This window comes from Astatotilapia calliptera, chromosome 23, assembly GCF_964374335.1.
Source record: "Astatotilapia calliptera chromosome 23, fAstCal68.1, whole genome shotgun sequence".
In the NCBI taxonomy this organism is placed as follows: domain Eukaryota; kingdom Metazoa; phylum Chordata; class Actinopteri; order Cichliformes; family Cichlidae; genus Astatotilapia; species Astatotilapia calliptera.
Window position 1 is genome coordinate 48,168,767 of NC_137443.1, and position 20,070 is coordinate 48,188,836.

General features: G+C 42.4%; 1 protein-coding gene across 3 annotated transcripts; it reads left to right on the forward strand.

Annotated features, from left to right (window-relative positions):
* The first annotated feature begins 1,911 nt into the window (after positions 1–1,911).
* Positions 1,912–18,544, forward strand: sts (steroid sulfatase (microsomal), isozyme S). 3 transcript variants are annotated; one of them, XM_026159368.2, is made up of 10 exons: positions 1,912–1,951; positions 4,700–4,872; positions 6,296–6,417; positions 6,681–6,803; positions 8,887–9,292; positions 9,371–9,507; positions 11,687–11,824; positions 13,615–13,774; positions 13,999–14,120; positions 18,071–18,544. In XM_026159368.2, exons 2-10 carry the CDS (start codon positions 4,718–4,720, stop codon positions 18,421–18,423), a joined length of 1,716 nt encoding a protein of 571 aa, XP_026015153.2. In that variant the 5' UTR covers positions 1,912–1,951; positions 4,700–4,717; the 3' UTR covers positions 18,424–18,544. The 3 variants fall into 3 exon arrangements, with proteins under 3 accessions (XP_026015153.2, XP_026015152.2, XP_080153127.1); XM_026159367.2 differs by lacking the exon at positions 1,912–1,951 and adding an exon at positions 2,596–2,734; XM_080297001.1 differs by lacking the exon at positions 1,912–1,951 and adding an exon at positions 3,945–4,051.
* Positions 18,545–20,070: the final 1,526 nt, after the last annotated feature.

Sequence of the window (20,070 nt, forward strand, 5' to 3'; positions counted from 1 at the left end):
AAACCCTTTCATAGCACTGAATCAGCCCTTTTAAAAGTTTTTAATGACATATTTTTAGCGACTGATGCTGGGGACTGTGTTGTTCTTGTGCTTTTAGATTTGACAGCTGCGTTTGATACCGTGGATCATGCCATTTTATTCTCTCGTTTGGAGCACTGGGTGGGCATTAGGGGCACAGCACTGGAGTGGTTCAGGTCCTACTTGACGGGGCGAACTTTTTGTGTCAGCCTTGGTGACTATGCGTCGTCCTCCGCTCCCCTCTTGTGTGGTGTCCCACAGGGCTCAGTTCTAGGCCCCCTCCTCTTCTCTTTATATCTGCTTCCTCTTGGTTCTGTACTGAGAAAGCACGGCATTGCTTTCCACTTTTATGCTGATGACTGTCAGATCTATGTCCCTCTAAAGAAAAAAGGCAGATACCTTACACAGCCATTACTTCAGTGTCTCGATGACATTAAGGCTTGGATGTCTGTTAACTTTTTAAAATTCAATGATAAAAAGACAGAGGTGATGGTTTTTGGTAGCCCCACTGAGACCCCCAATGTGTATGTAGATTCCCTGGCACAGTATGTTAAGCCAACTGTCACAAACCTGGGGGTCAAAGTGGACTGTGATCTAAAGTTTGATAATCAAATTAAGGCCGTGGTAAAATCTAGCTTCTTTCACCTCAGGCAGCTGCAAAAATAAAGCCAATTCTTTCACGGCAGCACTTTGAGACAGTGATCCACGCCTTTGTTAGCACTCGGCTGGATTACTGTAATGCACTTTATATTGGGGTCAGAGCATCATATATTAGTCATCTACAGAGGGTGCAAAATGCCGCAGCTCGTCTTTTAACTGGCACTCGAAAGTTTGAGCACATTTCCCCTGTTTTAGCTTCACTTCACTGGCTGCCCATTTCTTTTAGGATTCATTTTAAAATTCTTTTATTTACTTTTAAAGCTCTCCATGGTCTAGCTCCATCTTATCTCTCTGAGCTGCTACAGCCTTATACACCCACCCGCTCTCTCAGGTCAGCTGATCAGCTGCTCCCGAAGATACCCAGGACTGGGCGTAAACTTAGAGGAGATCGTGCTTTTGCTGTAGCAGCTCCCAAACGGTGGAACGAGCTTCCTTTAGAGATTAGACAGGCCACTTCTTTATCTGTTTTTAAGTCACTCTTGAAAACCCACCTCTTTACCCTGGCCTTTGACACCACGTGAGATGTTGGTTTTTTATTTTAATTTTAGTTGTTTTTAGGTGATTCGATGCTGTTTTATCTTGTTTTTGCTTTAACATAGGGCTGTTTTAATTTTATGTCTTATGTGTTTTATTTATTTAATTTGCTGTTTTTTGTTATTCTATTGTTTTAACTTATTTTCTGTACAGCACTTTGTTCCTGTGCTGGGTATTTTAAAGTGCTTTATAAATAAAATTGGATTGGATTGGATCTGATGGCAAATGATGTTAGGTCTGCTTTCACACACATTGCAGTTTGTAATAATAAACAGTGGTCAGAGATTTCCATCAAAACCACATTGATTTCCCTTCAGGCTCCTTTGAACTGCCTCACTGTTTTAAGAGGCAAACGTGCGTGAAGCCTGAGCTTACACTGATTTTGGATGGGACGAGACTCTCCCTGCTCAGGGCTGCAGTTTTTTGAGCCACTAGTTTTTGCTGCTCTTGGCAGAATGCGAGTTATTGCTGCAAACTGACTGCATCATAATATATAAATTATAGCACAGTAGATCCTGCCCTTTAGCCTATAAAATCAAATGCATGTCATTTTAAGATAAGATACCTTTATTAATCCCACAGGTGGGAATTTTTGTTAATATTTAAATATTATATGTAAATGTCCTGATTACTTATTTAACTGCTTTGATCTAGTGGAATGTCTTCCTTCCTCCTTGTTTAGGATTTCTGTGACGCAGTAAAATTCCCTCCATCCATCACTTACCCCACGAGACCTGAGGTAAAAATTAATTTATGATAATCACACAATTCTCACTAATTGAACTGAATGCAAATATGCATTTATAATGAACATTTACATGATCTGCACAACTTTGCTTATTATGTTGTTGTTTTCATGAATGACCGGAGGGTCTGCCCCAGTGAATCATGGGACAGCATTTTCTCCTCTCTATTAAGAAAAGATGGCCCAGTGTATGCTGCTCCAACAGAGCTGATATAGGAAGCACCAAAGCTCCTTTCCTCAGTATTTGGGGAATTGGAGCATCTCTTATTATGGCGACTACACTACCTCTGGTCATCACTCTCATTTAGGAACATTTCTAATCAAAGTGGATCATTGGGACTCGTGGCGTTACTGTCACGGCTGGCGGGGTGAGCCGTGTGGTGTAGGAGGAAAAGGACCCAAAATGCAGGCAGTTGACTGGTGATGAGAGTGATGTTTTATTTACAGAAGTGGAGCGACTTGAACAGGCAGTGAGAAAAGACGAATGACTGAAAACCTAGACTGGGAAAACTAAATGACAAACCTGAGCATGAACCGGGGAGCGGGTAATGCAGCGAGCCGTTGTTACACCGAGAAACACAGACGATCCGACGATGAACAGAAGCCAACACACACTATAAATACACACTAGGTAATGAGGAGATGACATGCAGGAGTGGACACAGCTGACACTAATGGACATGATGAGAAGCAGACATACAAAGTAAAACCGGAAACACCCAGACTGTTTTACAACAAAACGCAGGGACCTGAACGGAGCACAGAGGGGAGACACAGGTAGGGATAATAGACACGACAACCAACCCAAAGAATTAATACCAAACACAAGATGAACCCAAAAAGAAACACAAAACGCATTTTTTTTCTTTTTTTTGGGGGGGGGTACAAATGACTGAAAGATTAATAGGCTCTGTTTTGAGTTTTGTTCAAAACAGAATGGCTTCATATAAGGAAAAATAAATATCACATGTGCAGGACACCTTAAACTAGTTTTTTAATTAAGCAGTGAGGCAGAACAAAGTCGGGGCTGTATCAAGACACAGGGACTAAACCCCAATTCAACCAGACCCAGAACTGATCCAGAATTAAAACAGGACTACAACAGTTCAAAATCAGGACTACTGAGGACTTAACCAAGACAGAACCAGAATCAGAACTAGATGATAGCAGCACTAAAAATCATCATAGACCTGCACTACACTTATTTTTTAATTCTACCAAAGTCCAATATTTAGATTGAGAAAAGTTTATATAATTATTTAGCCTCGTTGTGCAAACAAGCTGCAGAACTTAATAAATATAGAATTTGAAAAATAGCAAACCTAAAAAGAAACACTAGGTACAAGATACATGAGGACCTGTGATACGGTGATACTTGTGGTAAACGACCATTTGACTAACATGTGAGTCTCACCTGCTCTTGTTCATCTGTTCTGTCCTCATTCTCTCTCTCTCTCTCTTTGTGCTGACAATCATCAAATATACAGTTGAAACCACATATTTATTTACTCTTCAGATAAAAACACTTTTTTAATTGTAACATCAAATCAGACAAAATGTTTATTTTTTTTAGATTGATAAATATAAAAAACATATTTGTTAACTTTCTATCTGTATTTCTTAATTGCAATTGTATTCAAACTGAGCCACACTTATGGAGCTCCACAGTTCTGTTCCTGGTGTTTTGTTGACATCTCTTGATGTTCCCATGTCACAGAAACAGACTCTGTGTTTTGCCTTATATGCATCCACAGCTGTGCCACCAGTTTACTCACATGGACTCTACGAACCTACTAACCTACCTGTTTAAGATTAGGCTGTGGCTGCTTTAAGTGTGGGGACACCATTTCCACCATGGTTTCTAAGCACTGATCCAGACAGTTCAAGTTTCCCGTGTTTCTAAAATTAAGGAACTAAGCGTGTAAATGTAAAAAAGTAATAAAAATATAATGTAAAGCAGTAAAAGGAGTTAGTAGCTTTTTCTCAGCTTTCTTGCCAGCCCGTTCTCACTCCCGAGGCGTAACATGCCGACGTTTTGTCACATCCCGCGGCGTTCCTGAGGAACGTGAAAGGAGACCTTCGGTCCTTCTTATGGTACGCAGAGGGTTATGAAATCCAGTGCAATGACGCTCCCGCGTGTTTAGGGCCCTGTATTCCAGCCCTAAACATGACCTTATCCCCGACCTTAACCAGGACTTTAATGATGTTAAATAGTGTGTTTGTAAGCGATTTGAAGAAAAAGAGCGAACATGTGTAGATTGAGTCCAGACTGTTCTCATATTTCCTCATTTTTCCGAGGTCGTCATTTAGGAACGTGGTGGGTAGGTGAAAACGTAATATGTTGACGATGTGTCACCTAGCGTAAAATGTTCCGCTTTGGGAGTGAGAACGTGTTGCTAATGCTGCCTGTAACAGTCTTCATTGTCAACCTTTCACTCGACCGTGTGCTGGAATCATAACCAGTTTGTATTATTCATGATTAAAAGCACTAGAAGAAGACACGAGTACAGTCCGTGGTTAATGACTTCACCACAGTTTGTGAAATGCTTGTGAAAATGTTACTGTAGCGTCAAAGCTATGGTCAACTATGGTCAGTTAAATTATATTCATCGGTAACTGACAGCGACTGACGGACGCTTCAGAGTCATTGATGGGAAACTCCAGAATACTACTGGCTGTAATACAGGTACCTGTCAGTGTATCTTTACACTACAATTACATGTGGTTTGATTTTTCTTCCAGTGTTTCTGCTCTGACAGCATGAAGTCCACGTGGCCACTGTCCTCTCTGTTGCTGCTGCTCTTAGAGGTGAACAGTGCTTCTCTGCAGGAGACCAACAGGCCTAATTTTGTCCTGATAATGGTGGATGACCTGGGAATTGGAGACCTCGGCTGTTATGGCAATAACTCACTGAGGTAAGAACATGTTGCTTCTCACTGACGCTGGTGAAGCTTAAGTGTAATTTGGCTACTGGTTCTTAGAGACGTGATTGGCAGAAATGGGGGGAAGCTGCTACTCCCAGAACTCTTTCATTTGACCTCCTGTTATTGTAGGCTGTTTTGTTCCCATACTGGAGTGAATATCTTTGATTGTGGCTCTGTTGATTGTTCACTGTTCAACTGTTCACAGTTGTCTGGGGGGGGGTTAGACTACTGAATCTGTAGATAAACAGGACAGCAGGCTGCAGAGAGGGTAGAAGAGCACAACATGTTCCTCTGATATTTTGGATATACACTACAGGAAGCCCAGTAGAGGAGAGAGGACTCATAAAAGACTGGCAAATATAACCAGAAACAAACTAATTCAAAGAATATTCACAAACACTGGACCCACAGACCCAGGACCATGACAGGAGATATTATCATTTGGGATTACTTCACTGTATTGGATGCTGGGCAAACAACATAAATTCAGCATTTATTGCTTTATTTAATGCTACATTTAGCATTTATTATACTAAAGTGACGTTACCCAAGAATATCCGCTAATATGAAGCCTATGTGAGCTAAGTACAAAAATCAAGGGAACTTTTTTAAAAGATATTTTCAGATCAATCTCAAACTACCTCTGTCTCAATGTACTGCTCTAAAATTCTCCTTTGACTTAATTGGGGCCGACTAATTGAGAATAAAGATTTCTTTGTCTGTTCATTTGTTTCTTGTCCTGTTTCCTGTTGTGGCCTCTGTGTGAAGAGCCTTTCGTCGAGCTTGGTTTTACTCAAGGTCTCTTCCTGTCGAGTGCTGCCCATTGGGGAGTTTTGGCTTGTAGGGGCAATATTATTATAGATGACTGCTGTCGAGCAGTTATTATTGCATCCAAGTGCAATAATAAAAATACATACATGCCATTTTATATTTGTTGAATGAGATTTTATTCCTGTGCTCTTGTTTCCATGCAGTAAGTTTTATTTGTCGAGGTTCTCTTTCTGATATTTCTTTCTGTCTCGCTACAGTAAAGGTGAGTGGAATTTTAATAGAGCTTTAATTCTGCAAAGACGTCGGTGCTTTCAAATATTTACGTTCATCTCCAGTGTTTGAGTAGATTCAGAATGATCACAGCGGCGTGTCCCGGTTAGTTTTGTTTACTGATTTTTATCTAAGTCATAGTTTTTCTTTGATAAGACCTTTTTTATGAAACAGGGACACTGATTTTGTAAAATAACAGTAAAGTGGTGATTTGTGATTGATTGGAAAATTTGGGCATTAAGAACTGAGCAAGAGATTCTTGGGCAACAGCTGGAGATAAGTTGCTTTAACTTTATTTCAGGCATTGACAAGTCTGACATATTTTGCTTTGATGAGAAACCTGTTCTGTAATTGCTGATGATGTGATTTGCAGGACCCCCAATATTGACCAGCTGGCAAAGGAAGGGGTGAAGCTGACCCACCACATTGCTGCAGCCAGCCTCTGCACTCCCAGCAGGGCAGCGTTTCTCACCGGACGATACCCAGTGCGATCAGGCCAGTTAAAAGCTGCAGACAGAAACAAGCTTCCCCGACAGGAGCAGTGCTCAATGTTGGCCTGGTGGAGAAGTTTCCAGAATACAGGAGCGTTAAACACCTTTAACAGAGGCCATTCATTTAGTGAATTATTTAAGATCGCTTTGAGCCCAATTACAATAAAACTGTCTATAAAACTCTTTATGCACATTGTTGTGAATTGAGTCATTTTTTTTTATGCATGCTGAAGTCACACGTTTGTTTTTGTTTTTCTTTCTTTCCAGGTATCGCTGGTTATATCAGACCAGGTGACTTTTTATTTAATGCAGCATCTGGAGGTCTCCCCAGCCAGGAGATTACGTTTGCCAAGGTTGTCAAACAACAAGGCTACGAGACTGCTCTCATAGGTATGATGCATGAATCTTATGTGTCTTATTAGCAAAAACAACAAAAAGCTTGTCAGACCCTTACACATCTGTTAGGAATGAATATGAATATGTGGAAACGCTGAAAAAGCATTATGTCACCAAGAAACATGTTTAGAAGCTGACATTATAAGTGCTGTACTTTGGTGTGATTTGTCTGATGTAGCGTCTAAGCTGGTGACTCTGTGAACTTACCAGTGCAGCTGTTTTAGACACGGCGTGAAAGAAATGAGCAACGTATACCGTGGATAGGCATTTCATTGGCAGACTCCCAGTGTCATTGGGAGTCTAACCATTGGTACACTGGTCACACTGCAGTGCAGTCCTGCTTACCTTCGACTTAGTGATTTGGAACAAGGTTTCTAACATCTGCAGTTTAGATTGTGTTGCTGATATGACTTAATGATGACAATTATGTTGCTGTGTTTGTAGACAGGTCTTAGTACAGAGACTTGATTTTTCCATCCTTCCCTGTGAATCAGATTTTTGTGTATTATTAGTTTAAATTCTGTTTGTGTGTATAGAGCTTGAGATCGTGACAGCACAGTGCATTTACAGGTACAAGCCAGTGCATTTTTTATTCCCTCTGGTGTAAAGTCTCTGCCAAATCAAACATGTCAATCATTAAGAGTAAGATTTCCACACTGTGGGGGGCCCAGGTTAATGATAACTGCCTTTGGTGCTGTTGGCCAACAGTGTGCTGATGGAAGGAGACCAAGTGGAAGAGAAGCAAAGCCAGGAGCACGGCAGCTTGATTCACACTTTCTACATGGAATATAATAATAATAATGGATTGATATAGTGCTTTTCAAGGCACCCAAAGCGCTTTACAATGCCACTATTCAGTCACTCTCACATTCACACACTGGTGGACGCAGCTACAGTTGTAGCCACAGCTGCCCTGGGGCAGACTGACAGAGGCGAGGCTGCCATATTGCGCCATCGGCCCCTCTGGCCAACACCAGTAGGCAGTAGGTGAAGCGTGTTGCCCAAGGACACAACGACCAGGACAGAGAGGCTGGGGATCGAACCGGCGACCTTCCGGTTAAGGATGCGCTTCCCAACCCCCTGAGCCACGGTGAAAGAAATAGTGTCGTGGTAATCTTTACTTTTATGTGAATAGTGTTTTGCAGGTGAAGAGAGGGTCAGACAAGATCATGAGTCTGAAGCTAGAAATCAAAAGGATGACGTTGAATGTTGCCAGCATGGTAACTGAAGCAGAATTTAATGGACATGTGTGGCGTCTTCTTTTTGAGGTCTTTACCTTACAATATAAAGCACCTTGAAGCAACTGTTGTGATTTTGTGCTATATAAATAAAAGTGAATTGAATTGAAGGAGAGAAATGGACCGATGGTGTGGATTTTGCAAATAGGATGGAATGGCTGAATGCGGAAGTGCAGAGGTTAAGAAAGGAGGAAGTGAGGGCAGCTATGAAGGTGTATGAAGAGTGAAAAGGTGGTTGGTTGGAGATGTGTAGGAGACAGGGCAGTGGACCTTTGACTGTTTAACAGTCACAGAGAGTGAGAAGATGCCTGAGGAATGGAGAGTTTTGCAGAACAAGGGTGGTGTGCACAGATGTATGAGCCATACCATGAAGTACACTATGGGAAAGACTGGTTGAAGCCAGGTTAAGGAGAGAGGTGGTGAATGCCCCAGATCCCCTAGGCTCTGTCTTGAGGTATCCTGAGGTAGATGCTGAACCCTGAGTTGACCCCAGTGCCTGTGAGTGTGTGAACACGCGGGTAAAAGTGCTTAGGCACAGAAAAAGCTGGTGTATGAATGCAGACAGCAGGAAGGTGCTATGTAAGCGCCAGTCTATTAAGTACAGCTTTAAATGTTATGTCAGACAAGTTGAATAAAGAGGTCTTTGGCCGAGTGTCTCGTGTGCTCATCACAGACAGTTTTGAGCGTTATTAGCAGCTCACACTGATGTCAATATTTATACCCGTAACCGTAGTGAGATTTGTTTGTTATAGGAAGTGTACAGTTTACTCTTTTATTGTGGCTTCGAGCTTAATCGCGTTTCTACTTTCTGAGTTTTTGTTTCTTCTTCTTGTCTGCAGGAAAATGGCACCTGGGCCTGAACTGTGAGAGCCGTGACGATCACTGCCACCACCCTAACAACCACGGCTTCAATTATTTCTTCGGTATCCCTCTGACTAACCTGAAGGACTGCCAGCCTGGACATGGCACCATTTTCCACTTCCATAAAAATTTGCCATACAGAACAATGGGCATCGTTTTGCTCACTGCAGTTGTGCTGCACTACAGAGGGGTCATCGGCAGAAGGTTGATCCTGAGCTTGATGTTTCTGTTGCTTTTGGTCACTGGTTTGCCAGTAGCGTTCAGCATGGCTGTCCCATACTTAAACTGTGTTCTCCTGAGGGACCACAGCATTGTGGAGCAGCCATATAAGTCTGAAAACATGACACAGAGGATGGTCCACGAGGCAGTGGACTTCATAGAGCGGTACGTGAAGCTTTCCTGATTCACCTGGATCTGAAAACTCTTGTTGCAATGTTTCATATTCATTGTTTGTTTCTGCAGAACTTCAAACAGGCCTTTCCTGCTCCTTTTCTCTTTCCTCCAAGTCCACACAGCCATCTTTGCTTCAGCCGCTTTCAGAGGAACGAGCCGCCACGGTATCTACGGGGACGCTGTGCAGGAGGTGGACTGGAGTGTGGGTAGGTCATTCTGTCTGTTTAAAGGAAAAGCTGCTTTTCTATGTCTGTCAGTTCATTCAAATCCAGTAAAAAAAGCCCAGAAGCTTCCGACCTCTCCTCTTTGCCCAGTTCAGTCAAATGACACTAAGAAAGAAAGAGCCTTCAGGAATATTCGTTAAAGTGGGAACAGAAGATAAGTGTGTAGTCATAGCAATTACATCTTGTCACGATCTTATCATGTTAGGAGGGTAGGCTCTGTGAAACCCCCCCAGCTTCACCTGCTGCTGCAGAGGAGAGAAGAACCAGTAAGTGAGGCGAGGTGGAAGATGTGAGGAGATCCACTTAAAACCTTGTGGATGGAGAACTGATCTCACTGTGCTTTGTAGTCAAAATAGGAAATATTGTTTATACATTTCTCGTCAAATCATCAGCTCAAATTATTTATCACAAATATATTAGAAAAGATTGAGCTGATTATTTTATAAAACCTGTTAAGACTGTAAATTAGTGCAGCTGTAAGCATTTCATAATATGTTATAACAGCTTTAAATGTACCCATATAGGTTTGCCCCTAATTCAAGTGTTTATCATGACCTGACCTTAGTATACTGCATGTCAGGGAGAAGCCCTAATCAGACAAATCGCTATGAGTCTCACGTGGCGACAGTGGGAAGAAAAACACCTTTTTAAAAGAAAACCTCCAGCAGAGCCAGGCTCAGGAAGCTCAACCATCTGAGCCGACTAGATTGGGGTAAGGATTACTAATAATTAAATGCAATATTGGTGTATAGAGGAGTATAAATAGGAGTGAAGAACTGCATCATCATAACTACTGTACTGACAGGGACTCAAAAGAGAGAGCAGGTTTCTCCTGCTTCCCTTCCCTCCTCACATACAAGGTCTTAAATAATCAGGCCCCATCTTATCTCAATGACCTTGTAGTACCATATCACCCTATTAGAGCACTTCGCTCTCGCTCTGCAGGCCTACTTGTTGTTCCTAGAGTATTTAAAAGTAGAATGGGAGGCAGAGCCTTCAGTTTTCAGGCCCCTCTTCTGTGGAACCAGCTTCCAGTTTGGATTCAGGAGACAGACACTATCTCTACTTTCAAGATTAGGCTTCAAACTTTCCTTTTTGCTAAAGCATATAGTTAGGGCTGGACCAGGTGACCCTGAATCCTCCCTTAGTTATGCTGCAATAGGTGTAGGCTGCCGGGGATTCCCATGATGCTCTGGGAGTTTCTTCTTCAGTCACTATGTGTTAATAGGTCTCTCTGTCATTACAATTATAAGTCATTACTTCTCCATCAGCACTCTCAAAGCCAACAGTTTTTCTCTATATTAGGATCTAAAAATAAAGCCCCTTGAAGTGACAGTTGTTTTGATTTGGCGATGTATAAATAAAGTTGAATTGAATTAAAGTGTCTCTTACACAGTATTCTTTGATGTTTTTGGCGACTGAAAAAACTTAATGTCCAGTAGTAATGATGGACATGATCAATACAATCGCTGTGTCAAGGCTGATGGGCACGCTGGACTCAGGAGATAAAAGTTCAGTGTGTTTGTTTACAGTGAAAGTATATTTGCATAAAGACATAATGCAAATAGTGGAATAGTGCTCCAGGGGTCCGGGGGGAAGAGAACCCACATAAAACCGTCCACCTCAGGGTTCGACCCACCACACACCAAGGAGGGGAATCCAGGGAAATGTACAGAAGAAACACTTAGTGTTCGAGGATGTCGGAGGCACCACAAACACAGAAGGTTTAACTCATTGTGTTGTTGAACGGTCCAGTGAAGAGTGGCCTTGATGAGATGAGGACACAAACACACGTGCACAGATAGAGGAGAGAGGCACAGAAAGAAAGCAGAGCAGCCAGCGAGCACTGATCCCTACTTTGACCAATCTAATATAGAAGATGTATTTTTCCTCCTTCTTTAAGCTGCTCCGTTTAGGGGTCACCACAGTTCATCTGCATCCATCCCGCTCTGTCCCTCTGCCTCTGTCACACCCACTGTCCTGCATGACATCATTGACGACAAACACGAACCTCCTCTGAGGTCTTCCTCTTTTCCTCCTGCCTGGCAGCTTTAACACGTGTTGTTTTACAGTTTCTCTTTCTCGTTCTGTTATTCATACTCAAACGGAAAAATGTTTCCAAATAATTACAGACTGGAGTTTGCACTGTGTGTATTCTCAGGTCAGCTCATGGAGACGCTGGACAGACTCAGCTTGAGAGGAAAAACTCTTGTTTACTTGACTTCAGATCATGGGGCGCATCTGGAGGAAATCTCTGCCAGAGGCGATGTCCACGGGGGATCGAACGGAATATATAAAGGTACACCGAGAAGAAAAACGGAAAACTGTTCTTGGATGTAATGACATTTCTGCCTGTATACATCAGCAGGATTTTAACCATTTAGTTAATAATTATAATACATTTTGTTTGTGGGTGCCTTTGAAAAAAGCAAAGGTCACGTTACAAAGCATAAAAACAAATAGCGAAAGGATAGAAAACAATTAGAGTCAGTGCTTGAAGAGAGGAAGCCAGTTTGGAATAAGGAAGATATTCCTGATATCAAGAGGAAGTTCATTCCAGAGCCAGGGAACAGATCAGCTCTGCTCTGTGGTGAGACGGCCAGAGGGAACAACAAGGTGAGCGATGAACAAAGACCTAAGAAAGGAGCACAGGTAGGGAGGGACCAGGTTGAAGCAATATTTAGCAAGTGACTGTATAATCTACGGGCAGCCAGTGAAGCTGTTGAAGAACAGGCTCTCTGGAGGGCATGTAAAGCTGGGCATGCGCCGTGCTGGATTTTCTTACAACCAAACGACCGATGATCGGGAGCTGGTCGTGAGGTGATTAATCAATCAATCAAAGCCGGTTACTGATCTAATGAGGGGGCAGCCACATTGTGAATGTGGAGTTTCTGGACTTGACAACCAGGGTGGTGCAGATGGCTAAATGTGTTGAAGAGTTAACTTTGCTGAGTGTGTTTATGTCATTTCACTGCTACAGTATTACGTTTTCTTCCCGGTGACAGCTAAAGAAGTAGATTATGTAAACAGAATATAATAGAGTAGCAATATGTCTGTGCAAGCTCCTTTGACAATAATAGAGTAGCATTTGTACGACATGTTTCGAGTCTTACTGAGCGCTAAAGGTGCTTTACAATATATTACAATACGTACCAGTTATAAGCATTTACATTTAAAAGACTGGCTGTGTTAGAAAATGACCTGCAAGCAAACAGAGAAACAAAGAAATATTTAAGTGGTTTAAAGTGAGTTGCTTTTAGAGTCAGTGCACTGGAATAAACTGCAAGCACGCAGGACTCAGATCATTGCCTCTGAGCTTCGTTCGGTTTCCTTCAGGAAAATTCACAAGTAATTATGAGACAATGAAGCTCTGCTGTTGGATGTGCCGAAAGCTCCATATCTAAAAATGTTAGCAATATTATTCTTCATTTGATTCACATTCACTAGTTTGCAGTGAGCAGACCCGTGTCAGGGATTCTGTTGGGACTCAGCAGGTTTGATTCAAAGAGCAGCTTTTTATAAGGCAGCCACTCGCTGCCCTTTCATCTCTGCAGGAGGCGAGTCTTAAGAAGCCAGTTGTGCCTTTAGTTACTAACCCAGCACTGTTTTCACACTGCACATGCTAAGGCAATGCTTAATGTATAGTACTGCATTAAGCTATGCCAGCATAGCGCTCAACAGGAATGCAGTTACGCAGACCACTACAACTGTAATACATTCGATTGGTATGTGCTGTAAACACAATATATTGATTTCCACTGGGATTTCAACTTAATGAAGGAAAACGTAATAGCCTGGAGTGTAAGTCTAGCTCATGTTGGTAAAATAGGTGGTTCTGTGCCGTTATGCTCTCTTGTTTCAAATGTTGTTTAAGATTTATGAGCTCCAAGTTCAACATGATCAGCTCATTTGTAATCGTGATGCAGAGCACCGCAGACACACCGGCAGAGCAAATGTAGACAATGACAGTACCACCTGTGCAGACGGCTCAGTGGGGATTTGGTGCAGTGCTATCATTTAGGCTTAATTGGTAGCCGGATGAGAATTATTTTCATGACTTCTTGTTCTTTTTTTTCTTTTACCGAGCAGCAGGGAAGTCCACGAATTGGGAGGGAGGAATCAGGGTCCCTGGAATTTTACGTTGGCCTGGGAAAATCCCTGGTGGCAGACAGATAGATGAGCCCACCAGCCACATGGACCTGTTTCCTACTGTGGTGCAGCTGAGTGGAGCTTCAGTCCCAGAGGACAGGTGAGGCTGCACAGCGGTGAGACTGTGCTCCTTCCTTATGTCAGCCTGAAATCTAGGTCACATTTAAAGAAAGGAGAGGCAGTGAGAGCGATTCACAGTGAGGGGAATCCTGGATGTGAGCAGAGGAAACATGTTTTCTAATGAAGAGTGGGGTGTTAAGGTAATCCAGAGGCTTTGATCAGTTGCAGCCACCATTGTAATTCATGTTCACTTTCTTTCTGCAGGGAGATAGATGGTCATGACCTCATGGATTTGCTACAGGGGAGAGCTGGACGTTCCAAGCATGAATTTCTCTTTCACTACTGTAATGCCAACTTGAACGCTGTCAGATGGCATCCCCAAAACAGTAAGTGTGCAACAGAGAAAGATGAAGCCGTATTGATAACCTCTACCGTTTGTTGACAAGTGCAAACACACTTTGCACCAGGTCAGGCAGCATTTTTAACCTAACCTGCAGGGTCAGGTTCAGTCTGTCCAAGTGACACAGCATGTCGACCAGAGAGACCAGATCCATAATTCACTTGAGGTCCGAGAGCTCGAGATAGTCCTTCTCTACCATTAACAGTTTCATGGGCGACTGTGGCTCAGGGGGTTGAGAAGCGTATCTGTCGCCGGTTCGATCCCCGGGCTCTCTGTCCTGGTCGTTGTGTCCTTGGGCAAGACACTTTACCCTACCGCCTACTGGTGTTGGCCAGAGGGGCCGATGGCGCGATATGGCAGCCTCGCTTCTGTCACCAGGGCAGCTGTGGCTACAACTGTAGCTGCCTCCACCAGTGTGAGAATGTGAGAGTGACTGAATAGTGGTATTGTAAAGCGCTTTGGGTGCCTTGAAAAGCGCTATATAAATCCACTCCATTATTATTATTATTATGGCATCCAAAAGCTCAAAGAAGCGAGAGAGTGCCTGGGTTTATCACAGCCACCTCACAGTGCAGTGCAGCAGCAGGTCACCTGGAAGCCTCGGGTCCAGCTCAGCGATGAGATTCTTGAATTGCATGTGGTTAAGTGCATGTGTGTGGATGCAGTTGATGATTTCCATCACAGGCTTCATGACGTTGTCTAAATTCAGTGATTTAGACGCGAGTTGCTCCCTGTGGATGATGCAGTGGAACCAAACGTGAAGCATGGGGAGGGCACAGAAACAGAAACTCCAAGCTTTGTTTGCAATAATCAAGTATAAATCAAACACAAAACACAGGGTCACACCCATCATGACACTCGCACCTACTGGGAAACTTTGCGGTATTTCCATCTCACGCACATTTGCATTTGATGAAAATACAGTGTTAAACTCAAACGAAGCGAACACGCAGATTAAAAAAACCACAAACTTCAATATAAGAGCTGCATGAAACCAGGCAAAGAGCTGCATGCGGCTCAGGAGCTGCGGGTTGGCCACTTCTGAAATAGATTAATAAACTACTAAAATGTAACATACCAAACTAAAGGACAAAGATCACTTTGTACCAGACAGATACAAACTCTGCTATTTGAGGCCATATTTCTGGTGCTATTTGAAGTCAACATACAAAGATGAAAAGAGGCTGGCTTCCTCAAGAGAACAATCATCCAAAGCAGACTTAAATATTTGTAACAGTCCCCTGGCCTGAATATCAGAGAAGGTCTCAGGGGAGATCTGACACCGCAAGACAGTCTGAAAAGATCTCTCAGCTGAACTTTCACAGATTCCACAGTTACTTATGTAGTTTTTACAAGTTAATAAAATACAGAATGGAGTTCATTAACAGCAATGGTCTCATTTGAAAACCTGAGCATGCTGCTGCATTTTTATTTATGGTCACTTTTAAAGAATAGAATAGAATAGAATTCAACTTTATTGTCATTGCACATGCACAGGTACAGGGCAACGAAATGCAGTTTGCATCCATCCAGAAGTGCTTGAGACACTGAGCCTCGCGTTGTTCACGCGCCGCCATCTTTAGACAGCAGTTTGGCCAAAGTGCCCGACCACTGCTGATCTGTATCACACTGAAACATATACTATATTACTACACATTATAGAGTTTATGGATAATAAGTATACCATGGCTCCATACCCGTGTTTGGAGTTAAAATTTAAAAAGTGAAAGCATGAAACCAGCAGGTGATGTGAGCCGTCACATGGACCAAATGATACAAGTGCATGGATGAAAACAACTTCAGACGTTTCCTGCAGATTTCTCACACTCAGCTCAGGCTGAGGCCGTCCGAGCTTCTAGAAGGCTCTTTAAGCCTTCTGCAGGAAATGTTTGACCAGAGCTTTCAACAAATGAGGAAACTGACCAACTACAATCCCAGGTGTATTGTAGCAACTGCTCATTTAGCTGAACTAGATCCAGGGGCAGCACCGTGGTGCAGTTGTTAGCGATATGACAAAAATCTCATATCAGATAGAAGACATTTATCGTCCTGACAACGATATAAATCACAAAAATGTAACATTTTCTGTAAATTCTGTGAATCTCGGGCAGCTCGACTTGCGTTTAGTGTTTCCAGCTGCGCGTCATGTACCTGGAGTCGAGTGTTTTAACCGATGCATGAAACGATACATTTTTAGACATAAGCTGTAACGGCGCCGTTTTCTCTCAAACTTTGAGTCTAAGCTTTATTTTTTAGCACCTGACGGCTCTTTTTTGCTTCTCATCCGTAAACTCTGCATGCTCTTTCACGTGATTCAGTTTATTTAGAAAAGTCTCAAAAGGATCTTGAACTTTATTGTGAAAGGTTTATGTGGAAAACAAACAAGCGGACAGCGGATGAAAAATATTGCTGTAAACAGTTTATTTTGCGACACCACGAAACAAACGACAGCGTAAAATGAAACGATGGACGCTTTTATATCGTCATCGATATATATGGTTATATCGAACAGCTAGTTGTTAGCACTGTGTGCAGAGTGTGAGGTTAACTGATTATTCTAAATTGTGAATAGGTGTGATTGTGAGTGTGAACGGCTGTCTGCCTGTAAGTGTTAGCTCTGCGAACGAGTGGCGGCCTGTGCAGGGTGTAATTTTGTAATGTACCATACCAGGTCATGAAAAAAGGCAAATGGAAAATGTGTTTCTCTTTGATATTATTTGACAAAACATACATTACACACTTTACAAAAGGTTGATTCTGTTCATCAACCTTTTGATAACATGTGGCTGCTGCAGAGATCCAGTAGGCTGCTCATCTACAGTTAGGTCCATAACTTGTTGGACAAAGACATCATTTTTTTGTAGTTTTCAAACCATATGTGACTGAAGTATTTCAGCTTTCATTTAAGGGGTTTTACAAACATGCATTAACTGAATTACAGCCACTTTCATGCAGAGATCTAAAATGAATTAGGTAGTTCAATGACAAGCAGTTTCATGACCATGCGAGGTTATTCCCTCATCAAATGTATCAGATGTACAGTGCTGTGCATTTGCCACATCCTGTTTCAGATCATCAAACAAATTTTATATTAGACAAAGACAAAGTAAATACAAAATGCAGTTTCCAAATGATGATTTAGGAGAAAGAAACTAAACCTACGTGGCCATAGCTATTCAAGTAATCCCCCCCTCATGTCGAATCAGCAACTGACTGTGATGAATCCATTTTTATGGAAAGCTGAGTTTAACTGGATACTGTGTGACCTGATGAATCAAGGAGGATAAAAGATCTCAAAAAGTTACACATCATGACACAAAATACACTCTAGAACAGATAAGAACCAAAGTCATTAACATGTATGAGTCTGGAAAACATGACTTTGCAAAGCTATTTTTAACACTTTGGGACAGCAGCAGTAAGGCAGAGAGGGGCGTCCATGGAGAAAATATTGAATTAACAGTTTATAGCTTCTTGCTGTAATTTTAAATAAGAGGCCCAAACACGATGAAGCTAATGTTAGCTTTATTAGGGCGAGCTGTGACGTGCACAGGGCTGTACTCTGCTCAGATTCAGACAAATGCTGCAGAAACCTGATCGAAATCTTGCAGAGCAGCTTTTCAGTTGATAACCAGAAGGATCCACAAACTGAAGGTGGATGCAGTAAATGCCTGACGGAGCTTCTCTCAGGAAGAAAAGCTGCATTTGTTGATGTCCATGGGTTTTAGACTCCAGCTGGTCATTTTCTACAACAGATTTTCATCCAAGCATTAAAATAAAATTGTTAGTTTGTTGAATTAATGCATCTGAAAATGTATAAATGTTGTGCTTCCTGTGGTTTGTAAAAGTCTTACATTTAAGGCTGAAAGTCTGCACTTCAGCACCCTGCTTCATGGAGGGAAAGTGGCACTGAGTGCTTTCATTTATCGTTCTCAGGTAGCTCGGTGTGGAAAGCTTTTTACTTCACTCCAAACTTCTACCCAGAAAACAAGACGGGGTGTTTCCATACACATATCTGCTTTTGCACGCCGGAGTACGTTACCTTCCACGATCCTCCTCTGCTCTTCGATCTCTCAAAGGACCCATCAGAGAGCACACCGCTGACCCCAGACACTGAGCCTGCCTTTCACTCTGTCCTGGCCACAATGAAGGAAGCTGTGAAGATGCATCGGCGCTCACTGAAGCCAGTGGAGAACCAGTTAAGTCACGCGAACCTGATGTGGAAGCCCTGGCTGCAGCCCTGCTGCTCCACAGTCATGCAGCTCTGTCAGTGCCAGCTGTACCAGTAAGCTTCTGTGGAGGCGGCACTGGAAGATCCTTGCTGCTGTTTAGAGTCACACTAATCTGAATATGGACACTTCATATGAACTTCTCAAATCCACGATTAAACCTTTGTTTTGTCCAGGCGCAGTCATCTGTTGCACTGATTTTATGTCACTCGATGTAGTAACACAAGCTTCATATTTAGAAATCTAGTCAGCACACAGGTGGCAATTATAAAATACAATAGACTGGATAACAACAAAGCTGAGCGACTAACACAGTAAAGTTGTCAGCTGTCAAATCAGAAAATATATTATGAGACTTAGACCTCAATACAAGTTCAGAGAATCGTCTTATACAAGTCTAAGAGATACAGTACGAGCTGCAAAGGGGGGGTCATGAATGATTAACAAATGTTGTGATACCCACGATCTGATACTGATTTTCTGGTTTTGTTGAGGCAGCTGAGGTAAAGAAAATCAGGCTTGGTTGAACTAGTTTCCAGAGAATATGGTGACCATCTGTGAGCTGAGCAACAGTTTGGACTGTAAACACAACGTCAGCTAGATTTCAAAAGTGTAGTGTGGTCTGACATGTTTGTATACAGTTCAATTCAGTTTTATTTATACAGCACCAAATCACAACAACATTTGCCTCAAGACGCTTTATACTGTAAGGTCGACCCTACAATAACACAAACGAAACCGAACAAAACCCCAACAATCAGATGACCCCCTATGAGCAGCACTTTGGTGACAGTGAGAAGGAAAAACTCCCTTTTTACAGGAAGAAAGAACCAGGCTCAGGGAGGGGCGGGGCCATCTGCTGTGATTGGTTGGGGTGAGAGAAGGAAGACAGGATAAAGACATGCTGTGGAAGAGAGACAGAGGTTAATAATAACTAATAATTGAATGCAGAGTATGAACATGATGTCAACTGTGACTGAAGTAGAAACTCCCAGTGCATCATGGGAATCCCCCGGCAGCCTACGTCTATTGCAGCATAACTAAGGGAGGATTCAGGGTCACCTGGTCCAGCCCTAACTATATGCTTTAGCAAAAAGGAAAGTTTGAAGCCTAATCTTGAAAGTAGAGATAGTGTCTGTCTCCTGAATCCAAACTGGAAGCTGGTTCCACAGAAGAGGGGCCTGAAAACTGAAGGCTCTGCCTCCCATTCTACTTTTAAATACTCTAGGAACAACAAGTAGGCCTGCAGAGCGAGAGCGAAGTGCTCTGATAGGGTGATATGGTACTACAAGGTCATTAAGATCAGATGGGGCCTGATTTAAAGGTAACTAGTTCAACCAAGCCTGATTTTCTTTACCTCTGTTGGTTTAAAATGGAGCACTGTAACAAAAAATAATTTCCCCCAGGGATCAATAAAGGATTCTGATTCTAATTATTTAAGACCTTGTATGTGAGGAGCAGGATTTTGAATTCTGGATTTAACAGGAAGCCAAAACAGGAGAAATCTGCTCTCTCTTTCTAGTCCCTGTCAGGACTCTTGCTGCAGCATTTTGGATTAGCTGAAGGCTTTTCAGTGAGTTTTTAGGACTTCCTGATAATAATGAATTACAGTCGTCCAGCCTGGAAGTAATAAATGCATGAACTAGTTTTTCAGCGTCACTCTGAGACAGGATATTTCTAACTTTAGAGATGTTGCACAAATGGAAG